The sequence below is a fragment of the Diabrotica undecimpunctata genome, chromosome 2, assembly GCF_040954645.1.
Source record: "Diabrotica undecimpunctata isolate CICGRU chromosome 2, icDiaUnde3, whole genome shotgun sequence".
In the NCBI taxonomy this organism is placed as follows: Eukaryota; Metazoa; Arthropoda; class Insecta; order Coleoptera; family Chrysomelidae; genus Diabrotica; species Diabrotica undecimpunctata.
In genome coordinates, this window is record NC_092804.1 from 108,973,164 (window position 1) to 108,993,780 (window position 20,617).

General features: G+C 35.7%; 1 protein-coding gene across 1 annotated transcript in view; it reads left to right on the forward strand.

The window, feature by feature from the left end:
* Positions 1 to 19,678, forward strand: part of LOC140433396 (uncharacterized) — a 49,842-nt gene extending 30,164 nt beyond the window's left edge. The window contains exons 4-6 of the mRNA XM_072521409.1: positions 5,361 to 5,577; positions 13,656 to 13,788; positions 19,457 to 19,678. Coding sequence (XP_072377510.1) covers positions 5,361 to 5,577; positions 13,656 to 13,788; positions 19,457 to 19,589 — 483 coding nt within the window. The 3' untranslated portion in view covers positions 19,590 to 19,678. The remainder of the gene's footprint in view (positions 1 to 5,360; positions 5,578 to 13,655; positions 13,789 to 19,456) is intronic.
* The last annotated feature ends 939 nt before the right edge of the window (positions 19,679 to 20,617 follow it).

A 20,617-nucleotide genomic window follows, 5' to 3' on the forward strand; every position in this document is an offset into this window, starting at 1 on the left:
GACCAGCAACTTCATGTGGAGTCGTACGTTGCCATGTTATCAAATCTACTGGTAACTTTAACATCCTAATATATAACACTAAATAATGTAAACTAAATTGTAACCTATAACTTTTAACGGGTTTTTACCCAGATATTTAGTGACTCAAAACATGTACACATAGACACTGATGATGGAATATGGTTTCCGAAAACGTTTTGTCTTCACGACATAGCCCGATTGGGTTTTTTTTAATTTATTACCTTTTATAAATAATTTTAACAAATTTTCTTGAATGACCGTCAACTGATATATATGTGTTGGGCATTACGTCATCATAGTCGGCGTAATGACGTAATCGACGATTTTTTTAAATACAAACCGAGGTCAAAAAACAGCTCATTTAAAAGGTCTCCTTATCGTCGTTGCAACAATGTAATCACTTGAATATTTGTTTCTACAGGGTTCAGCAAAATTATTAACTTTATTAAGTAACATGGAATTACAATAAATAGATCATTCACAGAACTAAAATACACTAAGGAAAGCCACTGGGAATAAAACAAAATAGTGTTTTTTGCTGGTTCCGAAAAAAAATACATTGATAACAAACAATGCTACATTATAATCTGAAATTAATTATTGTAGTAAGTATTCCAAGTTATTTTTCAAAAATATTTAAATCAATATTGTCATTGACGTCTTTATTTGTCAATGATCTGTAAATCTGTCAAATAATAGACGTCAAATTTTTACTCTTCGAGTTTTTTGCCGAGATTATTAACAGCATTTACAAAAATTAAACTAACAGAAACATAACGGATCGAGATTTTAATCATGATTGATTATGGAGATAGAGTGAGGACTCAAGCAGAAGTTCGTAATTTATGTAATGCTAAATACCCCAATCGCGAACCAATTACTCAATCAACAACAAGTAAAATAAAAATAAAAATTAGAAAAACAGGCCATATTAAAGATCTTCCCAGAAGTGGTAGAAAATCAATATCCGAAGCCATGAAACTGGACGTTGTACTGGCTTTCCAAGAAAATTCCTATACCAGTTCTAGGCAGGTCGCACTAGATAATAATGTCCACCAATCAACTATTATAAGAGTGCTAAAAAAGGAGAAGTGGCATCCATACAAAGTACATATGGTCCAGGAGCTATTAGAAGATGACTTTGACAGAAAAATCGAATTCTGCAAAACCGTTATGGAAAATTGTAACAGAGATCAGGATTTCATAAAAAAGGTACTTTTTTCTGGCGAAGCGTCTTTTATGCTGAACGGTCATGTATCGATACTGGGCAAGTGAAAATCCACATTGTATGGAAGAGTATGGGACACAATATCCCGAGAAGGTGAATGTTTGGGCCGGCATTATAAACAATCAAATTATTGGGCCATATTTTTTTGAGAAAAACTTCTCGTTATCCAGAATTTCTTCAGAATTATCTGTTGCCACAGCTGAGTCAGGTATTTCCAAATAGAAATGATTTCTTTTACCAACATGATGGGGCTCCCCCACACTACGGTGTTAAGGTACGAAATTACCTTAATAACATTTTCCCAGGTAGGTGGATAGGTAGAAGAAGGGCCATCAAATGGCCACGGAGGTCTCCAGATTTAACCCCTTTAGACTTTTTTTGTGGGGATATTTAAAGAGCAGTGTGTATCAAAATCGACCGAATAATGTAGAAGAGTTGAAGTAGCGCATAAGACCGAAAATTGCACAAATAACACCTGAAGTCATCGAAAACGTTAGAAAAGAATTTATTGCCAATCTTTCACATTGTAATATTGCTAAAGGTCGTCAATTTGAACATTTGTTGTAATTTAATTGTATTTAAGTAAACATTTATTAAGTTAATTTTATTATTAAACCAACAGTTTTAGTAAACCCTGTAGAAATAAATATTTAAATGATTATATCGTTGCAAAGGCGATAAGGAGATATTTCAAATGAGCTGTCGCGTGACCTCAGTTTATATTTAAAAAAATAGTCGATTACGTCATTACGCCGACACTGATGACGTAATGTCCAACACATATAATATAGCAGTTGACGGCAATTTAAAAATTAAAATTACTGGTTTTAAGATTTAAGTCGTCTGTTTCTGAAATAATGAATTTATTCCATACATTTGCATCATACTGTGTAAAAATGTTATACAAGTAAATGTACTTAATGTATAACAGCAACAATGTAATTTTGGCAGCAAATAGTATGTATCAAACCCTGACTTTCCACGTGTGGTGACGGTTATATTCGGGAAATACTGGTGATGCGCTAGGGTTAGCGCTGATGATGTTTAATCCCTGCAACTAGTGGTGAGCTCTACTAATTTTAGTATTACCTGCTTACTTTACTTTACTTTATCGTGTCCGGACATCTTTGAGGCGAGCCACAAATCTTCGAGGGTACATCGATGAGGACAGTTTCTGCATGTAAGAAGATGTTCCATATTCTGTGTTTCTCCACAGTCACAGTTCACATCATCTTGGTCGATTTTTCCCCATTTTGCCATGTTTGATTTTACTGGAGCGACCCCCGTTCTTATCCGATTCATAGTTTTCCACGTTTTAAAGTCTAGGGACTGGCCGGTCCATTGAACCTGGGGAAGAGGAAAATACTCAGGCGGTTCATCCTGCACTGTTCCAAGGAAGCTTTTCCTATATTTTAGCAGTTGAGAAACACAGTGCCTGTGCCGTTGTTCTTAAAACGACAGGACGTGCGCCCCATTTACTTCCCGTTAGCTTTCTGAGTATGCTGTTCCTAGTTGTTACTTTCCCTTTCGTTTTTATGCAATGTTGTCTGTAGGTGAGGGACCGGTCCAGAGTTACTCCAAGATATATAGGTTGGTTTGTGTGTTCTAATGTATTACCATTCCACACAATTTGGAGTTTTCGCTTGGCTTCCTTTGCGCGAAGGTGGAAAGCGCAGACTTGGGTTTTAGAGGGATTGGGTCTCAGGGAATTCTGCAGGTAGTACGCTGTCATTGTTTTTAATGCAGTTTCGAGTTTCTTCTCCACTTCTTCAAAACTATTTCCTTGAGCACATATTGCAAGATCGTCAGCATAGAGGAAATGCTTGGTTTCGGTCGGCTTAGGTTGGTCGTTTGTGTATATATTGAAGAGCATTGGTGCTAAAACACTTCCCTGTGGAAGGCCATTTTTTTGAACTCTCCACCTACTTACTTTACCCTCCAGCATAACGAAAAAACGTCTGTTTTGCAGTAAGGAATATACGACCTTACCCAGATGGTGGTCATTTAGAGTGTCGTATAATTTGTGGAGCAATGTTTTGTGCCTTACTGTGTCATAGGCTGCTGTCAAATCTACGAAAGCAGCCCCTGTTATAAGTTTTTCTTCAAAGCCCTCTTCAATGTGTTTTGTTAGTGCGAGGACTTGGCCAATGCAAGATTTGCCGGGTCTGAATCCTCCTTGTTGTGGGATGAGGTACTTGTCGACATTTTTTTCTATTCTGGCGAGTATGAGTCTCTCGTATAGTTTAAAAAAGTGACACAACAGCAAGATAGGTCTGTAGCTACTGGGGTTTTCTGGGTCCTTTCCTGGTTTTAACAAGGCTATTACTTTAGATTTCCTCCATGATTTTGGAATTTCGCAGGTTTTGCAGCAGGTGTTATAAAATTGCAAGATCCAGTTTTTTGCTCCTTGGCCTAGATGCTTTATTTGTTCACTGCATATATTATCCACACCTGCAGCTTTCCTAGGTGGTTTGTCTCCGAATCCAATCTTCTTCTAGTGTTTGGGCTCTTATATCGGTTCGTAGTTCTTCCATTCATAAGGAGTTGAGCAGCGACTTGGTTTGCTGTAACCTTGCAAGGTGGTTTATGTTCTTTTGGATCACCGCTAAGTTTTTTTACAAGGTTCCATACTATTTTGCTACTATGTGTCATGTCCATTTTTTCCAGGGTCTCAATCCACTTTTCCTGTCTGGCTTGACTTAGATGTTGGAGTAGTACTGCTCCGCAGTCAACCGTTTCTTGGCTAAAAGTGTCAGTGGAATAGAGGGTTTTGTATGTTCTCATTAGTTCTTTGGACTCGCTGAACATCCCGGGAACATATTGTTGTCTACATCCTCTGAGGATCGCTTTTCTAGACACATTTTTGAGTACCTCTACAAATTTTTCATAGTTCTTTACTTTTGGTTCAAGACGTAACAGCTCAGAATCTAGCATGTCTGCATACTTTTGCCAGTTTGCCTTTTTGAAGTTAAATCTCCTTCTGAATGGAATAGTTTGTGGTCTGACAATTGGAAAGATATTTATACCAATTGGTCTATGCTGAGTTTTTGGTATGGGGCCATATACTACTTTGGTACATCGGTCTTCGAGGTTGTTACTTGAAAAACAGATATCCGGGTTATATCCTCTTTTCCAGACTTTACTCTGAAAAGATGGTGGAAGTTTAGGATCATGGATTAACGTGAGGCCACTCGTTTCGGTCCATGCTTCTACTGCGTCTCCATTTGCGTCCGAATCTGCATAGCCCCAGAGTAAACTGTGACTGTTAAAGTCTCCCAGTATAAGCTGATTGGGTTGTGATTGGAAGTTAGTTGGGGGTGAAAGTATAAAAGGCTGGTTTGGTGGCTTGTATACCTAGGTTATTGTGCATTTTCCTATCTCAGTGGTTATTATCTCTATACCGCGTACATTTGTTGTTCCCACAGATGAGACTATGGTTTGAGTTCTCACAAATACCGCGCTTCTATGCTTATTGTGTGGTATCTTCGCAATCAGTTTCATACCGGAGACTTTCGGTCTCGCTGCAGTTTGGTCTCTGTGTGTTTCCTGGATGCACAATACCTCACATTTCGTGTTCTTGCAGAATTCTGATAAGATATCTTGTTTGGCTGTAGTGATGCCCTCGATATTTATGCTCGCTACTGTCAGTGTTGGCTCTGAGAAGAACCGTTGTGGCTTGATGTTTGCCATCTGATTTGGTTTGGTCCGGTGTTGGAAGGATTAGCCGTCTACTAGTAGACGTTTCCAGGGGACGCCGTCAATAGTGCTTACTTTATAGTTGATGTGGCACTACCGATCTCGTGGAGGCTCCTTTCTTGTCCTCCGTATTACCTGCTGTAATTAGATGGTGTTACAAGTATACTGAAAGTTAAGTTATACTGAAAAAAATAAGGTAAATATATATTGAAAATATTCAAAAATAATAAAAAACCAGTCAAAGAAAAAACTACAAAAAAAAAGGAATTTTATCGTTTAAACTGAAGTATTAAAACACAAAAACTGCTATTGTGTAAGTTTCTGCAAATAAGAATAACACAACAAAATACAAATCTTCACACATTATAGTTTTTACTATGAGTTATTTATGTTTTAAATATGTACTCTTTTTTAGCAAGCATTCGATGAATTCGAAGTATGTGCTCAAAAGAGAAGATTGTACGTGGATACTATGGAGAACTATCTAAAAAATCTTGAAGAATGCAGCGCAATACCTACAAAGAAAATAAAAAGTTGTCTGACTAAGGAACAAAGCTATTTTCCCGACTTTCTTTTGAATATGGCAAAAAAACAGGTTGAGGTGGGCTATAATGATCGTGACATAATAATAAGTAAGTAACTATTTTTTATTCCTGCCTGTTTTAGATATTAACGTTAATCGCGATAATTTTCACTATGTTAATTTTCTGTCTAAATTATGTCTACAATTTTTTTGTCTAAATTTAACCTTACTTAACCTAATGACCAAATGATCGAATCAGAGAAGCAATTCTCACATCATATTAGGATAACAGTCCAAGTAAAACTAAGACGCATAATTGACAAAGGAATTTTGGAAGAAGAAAATTGAAAAAACCAAGAAAAGTAAGGAGGCTATCGAAAAAAGCCAAAGCCAAACTTAGGACTTCCTAAATATTCTATAAACACAGAATGTATATTTAAAAAAAAATCAAACCAAAGAATGTAAAGTAGGCCATACATCAACTTGCTCCATTTATATATTCAGGGAAGGATGGAATATTTCTGTTAAAGGCGATAGAAAACATGCTTGATAGACATACTAAGCAGGAGTCATTGAAGGTTCGTCAGCTCAATGGCAATCAACATGCCTATCAATAGAAAAAATCAACAGAAACAGTACTGGACGAGGTGAATAAAAAAATTGATCACTCCATTAATGATGAAGAAATTATATTAACCATCTTTATAGATACAAGAAGAGCATTTAATAATTTATTACCAAATTCTCTTTATTGCACAGAAGCCTCACAAGGGATATTTTTTTAGCGTATGCAACTAGATTAAATCACTGCTGAAAAATAGACTGATTCTAACAGACCTGCAAGGAGAGGCAGTTGTGGCAAAAACAACTAAGGGATGTTTGCAGGTGGAATGCTATTTGACCTTCTATGGTCACTCCTGGTATATGACCTAATCTCTCCCCTTGTCGCACAGAGTGTAGAACTGTAGGTATGCTAATAAATCAAAAATACGGAACAGCTATGCAGCACATTCTATTCAACATTAATAAATATCCTTACTAGGTGGTACGGTAGGAAAAAACTTTGTCAATCCTAGCAAAAGAGTAGTAATCAGTATAATAAATACCATAACATCTAGATACAAGCTCTTTATGGAGAAACAGTCAAAGAGTCGAATAACCTCAAATATGTAGAAATAATAATGAGTACTTAATTGGCTTATATAGAACGCCCACCTGAAACGAATATATAACAAAGCGAACTATCCTAACTTTTTCTTTAAACATGTAAAAGTATAGGTGGAGAATTATTTGGTATGAATCACAAATAGATGTAATGACTATATATGATTATAGTTAGACCTATCATTACGTATGGAGCACTGGTATGGTCTAAATGCTCACAAAAGTCCACCAGAGAGAAGATAAATAAAAAAGCTAAAAGTATCACAGTAAGTTTACCCTAGACATTCTTGCACTGAAAGAAACAAAAAAGGCAGCTACTTTTGCCAGGAGAGGGACAAAGAAAAGTTCATAGGCCCAGAATCTCTCACGGCCTAATATGAAGCACAGCTAAAAGAACAGCATCGGACTGGATGAAACAGATAAAATGTAACCAGAACACCGTCGCTTCAAGGAGCACATGAATAAAATCGGATTGACAGAAAGTGCGGAGATTCAGCTAAATGCGAGACGGTGTAATATTTTCTGTGCAACTGTTCCAGGTTGCATAGCATAAGGCCCAATACATTTGAGAATAATTAACTCGAGCCCTACAAGTTCGTAGAAGTGTCATCAAAGTGATTTTTTAGAAAATCTGGGCATAAACAGAGACAACTTTAACTATCCGTCGGGCGTGGCTGTTTAAATTAATACAACACAAATGTTTTGTGCCAGTATGTGTGTCTCGTAAATAGTCAGGAATTGTCGTCACCAGTAGCCTTATTCAACAGAACGTGATCGGTCATTAGTAAATATCCTTTGCTACAACAAAGATATTTGAATACTGTTCATTTTGATATACCGCGCCCATTGGTGTAAGAAAATGAATTTTGTAAATTTGTGACATTTATTAGTTTGGTAAGTATTATTTCTTTGTACTACTACTACCACCTTTCCTTGTTTTATTCAAAATTACATAATTTTACTTACACTTACTTCATAAACATCAAACTGATTTACTGCGCCTGGTTGGAGATTTTTTTGTAAGTTAACAAAATAAATTTATATTTGTTTAATGTCGGAAATACGCTTATCATGGCAAGTTGTAGTAAAAAATGTAACTTGGAGGATCCTAAAGATGTTAAAGAACTACAAATATTGATGTTTGATGACGACGAAGGTGATTCACAGGACGATTTTCATGATCAAGAGGATAAAGATGCAGAATATGAACTCGAACCTCATGACGGAGATTTAGATACCGAGCAAGAAGCTAGTGACAATGATGATTACAATGGATCTTACACAGACTATAACAATTTTTTTTGGAAGAGAGAAAAGTAAGGAAAGAAACTCTTAGAAAAAACAAAATGGAATAACAATCCCCCATCACAAAGAGTTTGTACAAAACAGCATTATCATATTGGCAGATGACCAGGTGTAATAGGTGTTGCAAGAATGGTAAAAGCTCCTTTGGAATACTGTATTTGCATTATGGATGAGGACGTATTACGTATAATTATACAACAGACCAACCAATATATTGAAAGTGTTAAATAGCTCTTTAAACGCGATAGAGATGTCAAACCTATAGACATTGTTGATCTGAAAGTATTGATAGGTCTTTTATACATTGCTGGTGTTCACAGAAGTAACAGACAGAGTGAGGAAGATCTGTGGGGATCCGACAAGGATGGTATTGAAAAATTCCGACTGGTCATGAACATTAAAATATTTAAGTTCATTATGCGTTGTTTGCAATTTGATGATCTTACTACCAGAAATGAAAAAAAAAAAACCGACAAAACTGCAGCAATTCGTGATATTTTTAAAATATTAGTCAAATCACAGAAATCTTATAGTTTAGGACACAACGTTACGATTGATAAGAAATTGGAAGGCTTTTGTGGACGATGTGGTTTTGTGCAATACATACTGAATAAACCTAATAAAATATAGTGTGAAGATCTACGCACTTGTGAATTCTCATGTTTGCTTTATATAATTTGGAAATATATTCAGGATTACAACCTGAAGTTCCATTTCGATTAAGCAATTCACCATCGGATGTTGTTCTGAGACTTTGCCAACTTATTAATTAGACAGGACGAAATGTTACTGCGGATAGCTGGTTCACCAGTATTCCATTGATAGATGAGTTACGACGTAAAAACCTTTCTTACGATGGCACGTTAAAAAAAAATAAGTCAAAAATCCACCTGAATTCCTTCCAAATAAGACGAGAGCTAAAACTAGTAGTTTTTTTGCCTTCAAAGATGAGTAGCACATTGATTTCTTACGTTTTCGGAAAAGGAAAATGTGTAATTTTGGTTTTAGGTCTACATGAAAATTCCTTTATTGATCTTGAATCAGGAGAGAATCAGGAAAGAATCCATCTATTATCAACTTTTACAATCACACCAAAGTGGAGTTAACACAATAGACAAATTGTGTGCATTATAAAAAGTAGCTAGAAAAAATCGTCGTTGGTCCATGGTGGAATTTTTCGCTATGCTCAATATTAGTGGAATCAATGCTGGGGTAATATATTTTGACAAAGATCGAAATATGATCAAAATGTTATTTGAACAAAAAAAATTGTGACGTGCATTAGTTTTACCTTATATGGTTCGACAAAGTCCAAAAACACCAGGAATTCATATCGGCCTGCAATAACGTCTAAAAAATTTGCCCTATTCAAACAAGGAGAACAGAAAAAAAAATGAACAGTCGGAAAGCGCAAGAGATGTCATACATGTATTGGATAAAGACGTTTGACTAATTAAAACTGCAAACAATGTAAGAAACAATATTTGCAGTCAGATATTTACAGAAATACCATAGGATGACATAAATGAGGGAAGGGCATTTATGCTTTTTTACGAGTACTATTTCAGATTTTAGAAAAAGTTAGTTACTTTTGGCGTTAATGATTTGTATTCGAATGTATTTTTAAGTTTTTCACTTGCTTACGTACATGGATGATATGTATTAAATGCATTGTATTAAAGTAAGTTGTTGTTATTTACAATAAGAGGCGTAAGCAGTCGCGTAATCAATTTGATACACCACGCGCCCATTTTTTTTGGTTTGAAGACTGTACTCGATGAAAGGTTAAGCTAGATACGTAGGCTATTGAGTGTGTATTTTACACACACACGAAGTGATCAACCCTGCCCCTAAGGAACATGTGTATACCGTTGTATAGTGGGATCCACATGTCCGAAGGTCAAACCGGTCGCACTTCGCTATTGAGGTGGTACCTATCTGACCCCAGGCTTTTCCTCCACCCCTCCTCAGCGTGTGAATTGCGTGAGGAGGCTTATAATTTGAAAGTTACTTTGGGTGCCCTGGGTAATGGATCACCCTCTGTTTTTATTGACTGTGTTAGTTAGTGTTATTGACAAGTTAAGCTACCTAACTGTAGGGGTAGCACACATATCGGCTTTTCTCCCTATTTACTTTACTGACTTTACAGAAGTTACTCTATCTTGACATCGGGACTTGAGTCCCTAAAAAAAGAAAAAGTGTGTGTTTCATCCAGAGAGCCACCAACCTGAGTTGGTGACTGTCTGACCGAAAAGATGTGTGTACTCGACCACTGAGCCGCCAATTTGGCAAAATAAATTTTGTTTTCCTCGCCGGCTCATCCGAGGGGGTCCGGCCACCGAGTCCATGTATACCGCACATGAACTCAGTGCTCGGAGTTTATGAATAGATCTTCACTTGATGCTGAGGAGCCTAGTCCGCTATTGCGGTTGTTATAAAAGACCTTACGAGTATTTTATACATGTTTAATTTATTAATGACTTAGACAGAAAGCATTTTTGGTTTTTTATTTTTTTTTATTTTTGTTTTTTTTTCCTAAGACTAACTTAAACTATCCTAACTTAAAAGTGTGCGTAGGGTGTATATTTCCAGGTATATACGACTATCATACACACCGTGTATATTGTACTGAATCTAATCTAAACCTATAATTTTTTTTTGGTTGCTTTCTGTCTAAATTTACACTCGTTTTTGGAACTACTGCGCGACTATCTCATTCTTTGTCATTCATTTTGGTTTTCCCTATATCCTGCTATCTGTTCTTAAGGTCTTCTGTGTACCATCCTTGTGTTGTCGTTATAATTTGTCAGCTTTCTTAGCATTCTGCTAGGATGATTTCTTAATTCGTTGAATATCTCATATGCTCGTTCATCCAATGTACGTAGGATTCTTTTCTGTCCGGAGTCTCTGTATACGTATCTCAGTGGTACGTATCTAGGTATTTTTAGAGCGTCTCTTATTAATTGGTTTTGTGTCGTCTGGATTTTCTTCCTGTTGGTTTTACAGGTGTGTCCCCAAGCAGCGGAGGCATACGTTAAGACAGGCAAGATGATGCTGTTCGCAACACTAATTTTGGTTTTAAATCTTAATTTGCTTCTTCGGCCTATGAGTGTTGAGAGCTGACGTTTTAGCGCTTTAGCTTTATATATCGCCTGGTTAACGTGCTCAATGAATGTGAACTTTTTGTCGAGTATCACTCCGGGGTATTTTGCTTGATTTGTCCATTCTACGGGAATGTTTCCTATCGTAGTTTCTTGATTTGGTACATTTCTTCTGTGATTAAACATTACAGCTTGTATTTTATCGAAATTTAAGGCGATTTTTAATTTAATACACCATCTTTAAAAATTTTTTATTGCTCTCTGCAGATGATTAGCTGCATGATTTGGCTCTCTGATTGTGGAAGTTTGCAATGAGAGTTACCGCGTCTTGCACTGATTGCGAAGGGGCAGGAATTCCTCCTCTATGTAAATTCGCATATAACACAAGTCTGTTATGGTTTTGATTTTTGCGTCGTGTTCCTCTTTTATAGTGACTATAAAATATGGCAGTACCTTTTTATCAGGTTTTTTAGAGATCATGTTTATGATCCTTGTGGCGTTGACACCTTTAATTAATAAATAAAAATAATAAATTCAACCTTAGGGGTGTGTTCCTTTAAGGTGTGGACCATGTCCAGGTAGTCTTCTCTGGTTTTAGTATTTATCACTATTGATCTGCCTGATTATTCCTTAGTTTGCTGCTCCTTGCAGGATTTTTTGATCCTCAGCGATTGATTTTAGTATAATCGCCGCTGGTTTGGCTTCAAACCTTATCTGCGGCTTTTCTTTTCGCACTGCGTTTCTGGGTTTCTCTAGCAGCTTTACCCAGCTCTTTGTCTTTTCGTTCGTTGATTATCTCAGTCTGCTTTTCAGCGACGCACTTTTTTTTGTTCTTAACTCTGTTGTCTGATTTCTTGGTAGTGGTTTTCTCTGCTTTTCTTTTTTATTCTGGACTTTTGTCCAGCCTGCAGGTTCGTCGGTTTTGTTCGGCTCTTGGGGCTCTCCCTTGCTTCCCGATGGTTTATTGTTTGTTTCGTCCACTATTACGTAGACATGTGGGGGTTGTAGACTTAATCTCTACATGTTTACTTCCTCCGCATCAATTTTTCACGCTAGGAGGGATTTTCTTTGTCAGTGGCTGTCAATGTCATAATATGTTTGACTAGTTTTTTGATCTCTCGGTTCTTTTCATAATTATCTTTTCTAAGCTCTATTAGGGGAATTAGTTTTTTCGGTACTAGTCGGGTTAATTTTATTTAAAAAATCATTATATCTCGCTACAGAGCTTATAACTGAGGGGGTGGATGACTGGCTGTCATCTTCTTCTGCTTCTGACATGCCAGTGTCATCACACCCTGGAGAGGGAAATCGCTCATAATTGACGTAAGGCGGTGAACTATTGTTCAAAAATAATTAAGAGTTTGCTACAAAGACGACTCTGTTTTTTTTTACTGAGGACCGCTGTCCATCAGCTTCTGGGTTTTTCCACAGGTACTTTCACGGATGTTCACTCCCTGTCTTCCCAGGGAGGGATCCACTTGCTGTTCTCTTATCACAGGCACAGAGGCCGTTTCTGTCCGATTTTTTTCAAATGCCAAAGCCTTTCAGTGTCATCCCTGTCGACACCATGCGATATACCCGTTTCTGAAGCTAAGTTGTAAATAACCTCTGCGAGAAGCCTATAAAGGCAGCTCCTCGACAGTTTAATTAAAAACAACTTCGCATCCGTACTTCGCTTTAATAATCACAAGTCACCAAGGTTCGCGCGGCGTCTCCACCCCTTAGCCCTACTAAGGCTACTAAACCTTGCTATGCTCTCTCCTACTAAAGCACACGTCTGCACTGCTCGACCTCCGTTGTCGAACTATCTACTTTGAGTATGTACTTTAGAAAGTTAAAGGGATTTTAATATTTTATATGGCCAATGGACTTCCAAATATGAAAAACCCGCAGAGTGCAACCCGCAGAGTAGAAGTCTTTAGAATTAAAAAAACTTACAATGAAGTAGGGACTTCTTTTTGTAAAATGCTATAAAATTTTATTATTAAAATTTTTAAAAATTATCCAAAATGGATTTATAAGTTTTCAAGTTTTCGATCCTATCAGATCACCATCAGAAAAAAACATCAAAATAAAAAAAGAATAAAACCTATTGAATTTAAATTTAACAGTATTTTTCATAACATTGATAGGAAGTTATATTCAAAACACTAATTTTTTTTTTTCATGAAATGGAGATGGTATAACAATATAAGAAGGAGACCTTTCATTCAAATTCAGTAGTAAAAACCCATTTCTTTACATTAAATGGAGAGTATGTTGAAGTTTTAAGACACTACTTAGGACTTTTTATTCAAGAGTTTATTGTATAGACGGACGGAAGAATCGATAGACGAATACGCAGACAAACGCACGGGCAACGTCGCATTTTTACCGCTTAATAAGTATCTATTAATTATTATAGAGTTGCATAATTTGCGCCAAATATATGTAATATATTTTACATTAAACGATTTCATGCCGACGCGACGTTATTAAAATTTTTTCACCATTTAAACATATTATTTTTTATTAGGCCTACATAAAGTCGTTTTCATTACAAAAATGATTATCCAATTTTAATCTAATAATATACTTCTATGTGACTAATTTTTTAAGATTTTTATTATATTTGTAGTTTACTTGACCCCTTGTATGAAGGTTTTTGAAAGATTTGATGTATCGTACAATTACCTAACATGTCTATCAGATACTTCTAAAAGAACAAATGATACCGCCATAATTCCCGACTCCGTTGAAACATTCTGTTCGTAAGTATTTACATATTTTATTTAATTATAATAAAACTATAAATGAAGTTATTGTTACTAAGCGTAATTAACTACGGATGTGTTTTTTCATCCCCCTTTTATTTGAAGTATACATTTATTTATCAAACACACATATATATTTATTTTATACTTTTCATGTATTTCAATCCGATTTATTTCCATTTCTATCCGATGCTTCTTTTTTCAATTACCGAGGTCAATTTTATACAAATTTTGGTATATATTCTCTTAAGATATGTTTGCAGGTTTTTAGGTCTATGGTTTCACTAAAATACCTAAACTACATAAATCTATATACGAGCTTACTTAAATCATATGAAAAGTAAAGAAATACCTATACATTTTACCAAAAGTTGGATGTGTAGAATAGATAAAACGTGACAAAACGCTTTATGAAATGTACAGTGTCATGCAGCTCAGTTTGAAAGTCTTCTTTTTTGGGAGTGCCTATCCGTTTCGATCTGTCTTTGGACACTGCTGCTCTGAAAAGATTTGTGGTTATTGTGTTGACCAACGTACGTAGATTCTTCAACCAGAAAATTATTCTAATCTTCCTTCTAATTTTACCTGTAAAATTAGTTGCAGAAATTCCTATCTTTCACTGTTTCTCGATATAACGTGATCGCCATAAGATATCTTAAAGATTTGAGGATAAAGCCACATTTCGAAAACCTTAATTTTCTGATATGTAGCATCTCATCTATGAGAGTGTCACTCAAGAATACCGTGACAGTCGCCTCCGCGTGAGTGAACGACGCACGCGTTTCGCCTTACCGAGTAAGTAAAGAAACGATGAACCCATAATCATTTGCTAGCCGAGTTTTATCATTGTCGGGGGTACGCTTGTGCCTACGTGGTTACTGAGCACCACCTGTGGTAGGGCAAGACGTGACTCCGGGGCCTCGGTTGTTTCTTAGGATTTGTGGCTGGGAACTTCTCGTTCACCGAAATATTCGGTACTGGACAACGTCAGCAACTGCAGAACACCTTGACAGTCCACTGTCCAGGTTGTCTGCCAGCGTGGATTGGTATTGATCTCGTTCTGGATGATGCTCAGCGTAGCTCGTCCGAGTGAGCTTGGGTCGCAAGGCTCACTGTTGGTTGTGCGCCATATCACCAGATGAGACGTAAGGGCTTTAAAAATAACGGCCACTTAAACACTCCCACGGTTCCTTACAGAGGGACTTCGATCAGCCAATTCGAAGTACCCTCTGCGTAAATTCCATTGTCGATGAGTTTGTGGTTTTTCTTACACAAGGAAGTAAAATAAAACACTTTTTAAGGGTGGAAAAACAATCCAGCCACATAATCTAAAATCGTAGAGTGGAACAGAGCTTTGACATCGGACTCCCAGGGTATAGAGACCCTATTTAAGAGCCGAGACCAGACTGAGGCCAAGAGCAGAAAATGTCTTATATTTACATGTATATTTATATTTGTATAGCATTTACGGATCTCTTGGCCAATAGTAAAATTGAAAGCAGTTTTAAGGCGGGGCGATGCGCATCAAGGTGCATATTAGTCCACGACTTATGCACCAAGATGACATAATGTAGTGCTAATATTTATACATATGCCGACGATATAGTGCTAATATTAAAAACAAAAAAATAATTACTGAGGGCATTCAAGTTAATTGAAAAGACTCAATAGAACAGATTTCTAATAAATAAACAGAAAATAATATATGGAGATGGGATAGAACACAAGCGAACACATGCAACTAAATACAGACACAAACAATGACAGAAGAAAATATTGTTTCACAACAGTTCACGTGTTCGAGAATGTAATAACTAGAAGAGAAAAAAAAAACCTTTAAATTTAAAAGCTGATTACGAAAAGACAGATAACATGTGGAGCAACATGTGGAGTTCTGCACTAATTATTGAAGACAAAAAAAAAACATATTCATGGCGGGAAAGCTAAGGGGAATACCTAACGGTAAACCAATCCTTGGCTTTTTATCTTCTCCTTCTTCTTCTTTTTATGTAGACAAGTCTCTGTCTGTTTTTTAATATGCCTTCAGTAAGTTGTCGTTTCATCGTTCAAGTGGTCTTCCTACTGATCGTCTTTCTCTTGGAAACCGTCTCTTGTCATCTTTATACTCTATTTATTGTCATTCGGCTTATATGATCATTTTATTCTACTCTCCTATTTCTTACCTAATTTTTAATGTTCTCCACATTGCATCTACGTCGTATATCTGTACTTCTAGCTCTGTCTTATAGTGTCTTACCATGTTTTTATCTCTGCTGATTCTAACATATTTTGTCCTCTCTGTTCAGATCTTGTTTTTGCCGCGTATGTCATTATTGGTCTGATGACTGTTTTGTTAATTCTGCCTTTCATTTCTTTCCCGATATTTCTATTTCTCCATATTGTTTTATTCAGGTAGCCTGCGGCTCTGTTTGCTCTATTCACTTGATTTTCCACTTTAGTCTTGAGCTTTCCGTAGCTAGATAATGTGATGCCTAGATATTTAAACTTCATCACTTGTTCTATTATGTGACCTTCCAACTCCAATTTACATCTTAGTAAATTTGCACTTGTAATCATGCATTTTTTTCTTTTTTGGGGAAATTAACATGTTAAATTTTCTCGAGGTTATATTAAATTGGTGCAGTACACGTTGTAAATCATCTTTACTTTAAGAGAGTAGTATTCCGTCGTCTGCTTAGCAGAATATTTTAAGTTGTTTTTTTCCCATTTGGTATCCTTTTTTAGTTCTTACTTTTTTTATTATTTTATCCATAATCAGGTTAAACAATAGAGGACTCAGGGAATCTCCTGTCTTATTCCTTTGCCAGCTTTAATAGGGTCGGTTAGTTCTTCTTCTACTTTTACTTTTATTGTGTTGTTTTGGTAAATATTTTTGATCGTTTTGATTATTCCTAGAGATTTCTCTCTTGCGTACAGTAAGTGGATAACGTCCTTTAATTTGAATCCGTCAAATGCCTCTTTAAAATCCACGAAACATAGATATTCCGGTTTGTTGTAATCTAATGATTTGTCTGACCTCATTATAAATATAGCGTCGGTGATTTGTCTTCCCGACCTAAAACCATGTTGTTCTTCTGCTAGTGTTATAATTTCATTCAGTTTATTTGCTATCACTTTGGTTGTTAATTTTAGTGTTATGATTTATAAATTTATTCCTCTGTAATTTTTCGGGACCAATTTGTCTACTTTTTTGAACAGAAGAATTAGGATGCTTGATCTCCATTGAGGAATTCTATTTTGTTTTGTTCTATTATTTTTTGGATTAGTTTGAATAATTGTTTGGCCAGATCTGGTCCCCCATAGTTTATGAGTTTGTTCGGTATGTAACCGTATGCCGTCATCTGTTTTATAGAGACAATTTAACCTTTTTTTCAATTTCTATGACATCTCAGATAATTCTTGGTTTATAGAAGCGGATGAGGGCTATGGTTCTGGAGTTTTTAAAATCAATTTTGTGACCTGTATAAAGATGATGTTAAGCTGAAGTTAAGACGGAATTGCAAACATAAATGGAATATTCATAAATCCGATTTTGGATTCTACGATTTGTTTGGCCTATATATGATAGGGGGCAGTCTGCATAAGATATTTCAGAAACTCCGTGTTGTTATTTTGGCATGTTGTCTTTAATTGATCGGACAAGAGATTAGTTTTGTTGGGGGAATGACATTGTCTTTTTTCTCTTGATTTTAGAATTTTGTCGATTTAGCCAGTGACAGTCTTTGTGTTGAAATTGAGTGGGAGACTGATGTCTGTGGATGCTCCTATTGATGTGATTTTTAAGGTTACCGTTTTGGATGAGGGCTTGTTTTAAACTAGAGAAATAAGCGGGTCTTTCTGCATCATCACAAAGGCGTATTGATCTGAAGACAAGTAGATGACGATAGTTGGCATGGAAGTAACGGTTGGTATGGATGGGTTTTCACTAAACAAAGTAATGAAAACCTTGGGATTGGTTTTTTTATGATAACGTCGAGAAACGGTAGAGATGAACCAGTTTCCACCTCCATCGTGAACTGGATAACAGAATGTATACCTTTCAGATGGGTTTAAAAAGACATCAAAGCATCCCTGCCATGGGGCCAAATGACAAATGTATCGTCGACATATATCGTAGCCAACATGTAGGTTTGAGCATTGATGTGGATAGTGCTCGGTTCTAGAAGTGTTTCATAGAGATATTGGCAATTACTGGAGATAGAGAGAAGCCCATTGGGCCACCATTTATTTGTCTGTAGAATTGATTTTAAAAAATAAAATAAGTGTTGAACATACAATGTTTAATGAGAGATAAGTGGTCTTGCTGTGTACTGTATTTAATCTTCAAAATGTCAAGAACGTCTATAGGAATGTTTGTAAAGAGTAAAACGATATCAAAACTTACTAGAATGTCTGAAGATTGGAAAGGGTATTGTTTAAGAAGTTCGATGATCTGAAAAAAATTTTTGACGACGGATGAAGCATTTTTGGCGAGAGTTTGTAGCGTTTTTGCCAATTAAATGGACAAGGGTTGTGCAGGGCAGTTCTATGCACTGACAATTGGATGTAGAGGAATTTCCGTTTTGTGAATTTTGGGTGGGCCATATATTGGAGGTGTTCTGAAAGACTTTTCGAATTAGAGATTGCTTTATATCAACTGAATGGCTTTTGCTGTTTTCGACAGATAGGTTGTTGGAATATTGGGAATTGGTCTGTAGTCTGAAGTATTAATGAGATATGAGAGTTTATTTATATAAGAAGAAGTGTTTTGGGATGGCGGTGACATTGTCTTTATCAGCAGAAAGAATGACTAGATTTGGATTTGACTGAAGTTATTTCAGAGCTTTTTCTCTAATTGGCTAATGTTCGGAGTAGGAGACTTTGAGTTTCTAAGAACTCTAGTTCGCTTGTCTAGTTATTTTAGCATTTTTGGAAGATTAACTGGAGATGGCTTTTTCAGTTTGACAGATGATTGTCTCAAGTAGAATATATCTTGGGGTAACAAAGTAATTGAAACCTTTTTCTAAAGCTTGAGTGGCAGTGATCGAAATATGAGTATCAGAAAAGTTATAAACCACTGTAGTGGGTTTCAACGTTGTTATTTTTGTAATTTGTTCGGCAATTAGATGCCCTAATTTGCGCTTCAGAGTTTCCGTATTAGATTCGAAAGTGTTTAGAGCTATCTGTAAAAGTATGAATCTTATGACTTTTTCATTGTAAGTATGAATAGATGACCAGATATTAAAAATACTGATATTTGTGAGATGTAGTTTTCATCTAGTGGAATGAATCGCTTCACGAAGAAGCGCAAAACTGGTCTTTTTAAGAATTTGGGAGATAGAAGAAGAAGAAATATGGTATTTGAGTTTTAGAAATTTGGGAATGAATTTATGGTCCCGACAGTTAATCTCTTATATGTTTCATATTATAGACATTATTTACGTAGTAATATAAAACATCATTTTAAAATAAAGAGATGAGTTTTTGGAATTGTCTACATCTCAGTTTCTTGATTCGTTTGTTATTTTACTTTATATTTCATTTTGGTACACTTAGTTTTTTTATATTGGATTTCTATGGAACTTAAAATAATTTCTGTAGATTAATTAGTGTTATATTGACGTATAATTATAAACGTTTTAATTAACTCATGTTTTTCTTTTAGGCGATTTTTACCTGCCGTACACTGTTTGACTGATATTCTGGATAAAGAATGTAGCCAGTATCCAAAAGTTAAGAAATATAGTCAAGATCATCTCCAGGCGAATGAATATCCATGCCAGCAGAAATATGATTAACATTTGTAAATTGGAATATTAACAATTTCCTAATTAAATAGGATTAGTTACTAATTTATATAATATTTTAATATAAATTTTTTTTATTATTTTATATCTTTTATTATTTTATTACCTTCTGCGGAACAACCTCCGTAAATGAATTAGAAATTTTGGTAGGTAAAAAACAGTACAAATTTTGTCCTATTCAACTTATAATACTTATTCCTCTTCTTTCTTTATATAAGCAATTTTGCTAGTTTAATGGCAGGTTATTTGCCATCATGGACCATTGTCACTCCATCTCTTGCAGGGTCTGCCAATGCTTTTTCTACCATGTGGTGATTTGTCCTTTGCTATGTTAATGACTATTATGTTCGCCATTCTACTAATGTAAGTGTTCCATTCTTTTTTCTATTTAGTGTCCACCCGTTTATTTATAATTATATTAAAAAAAAATTATTTTGATCTCATTTCTCAACAAAATACGAATATTCAGGTCTATATAAAAACATTTCAGTAATAATAATATAAGTACAACAAAATTCAAGTCAGTCAACACCCCGAGGTATGAGTGGAAACACAAAGTGTATTAATACTCATACGCTTATGAAACAAACCTGACGGACCATAAGGACCCTCAAATTTCACCCTTTTTAATTGGCCTTAAGTAATATGACTTTAATCTTTCCTATCAGCCTCTCTTGGCTTACTCTTGTTTCTTTCTAAAAACCAAAAAAATATTGATGAAGACGATGAAATAACACTACAGGAAGTCAAATATGTAATACGAAATTTAAAAAATCGAAAAGCGTGCGGACCATAAGGTATACCGAACAAATTAATAAAACACAACCCACAAGTATTGCCGGAATTACTGGCGTATATTTTCACCTTATTCTAAAAAGGATATGACTGACCACTGGAGTGGACAAAAGCACATATTAACAACATCTACAAAAAAGTTGATAAAAAGAGTTTAAACTACAGGGGCTAAGTGACATAAATGCACTCCCAAGACTATGGAAAAATAATAAAAAATTAAATTG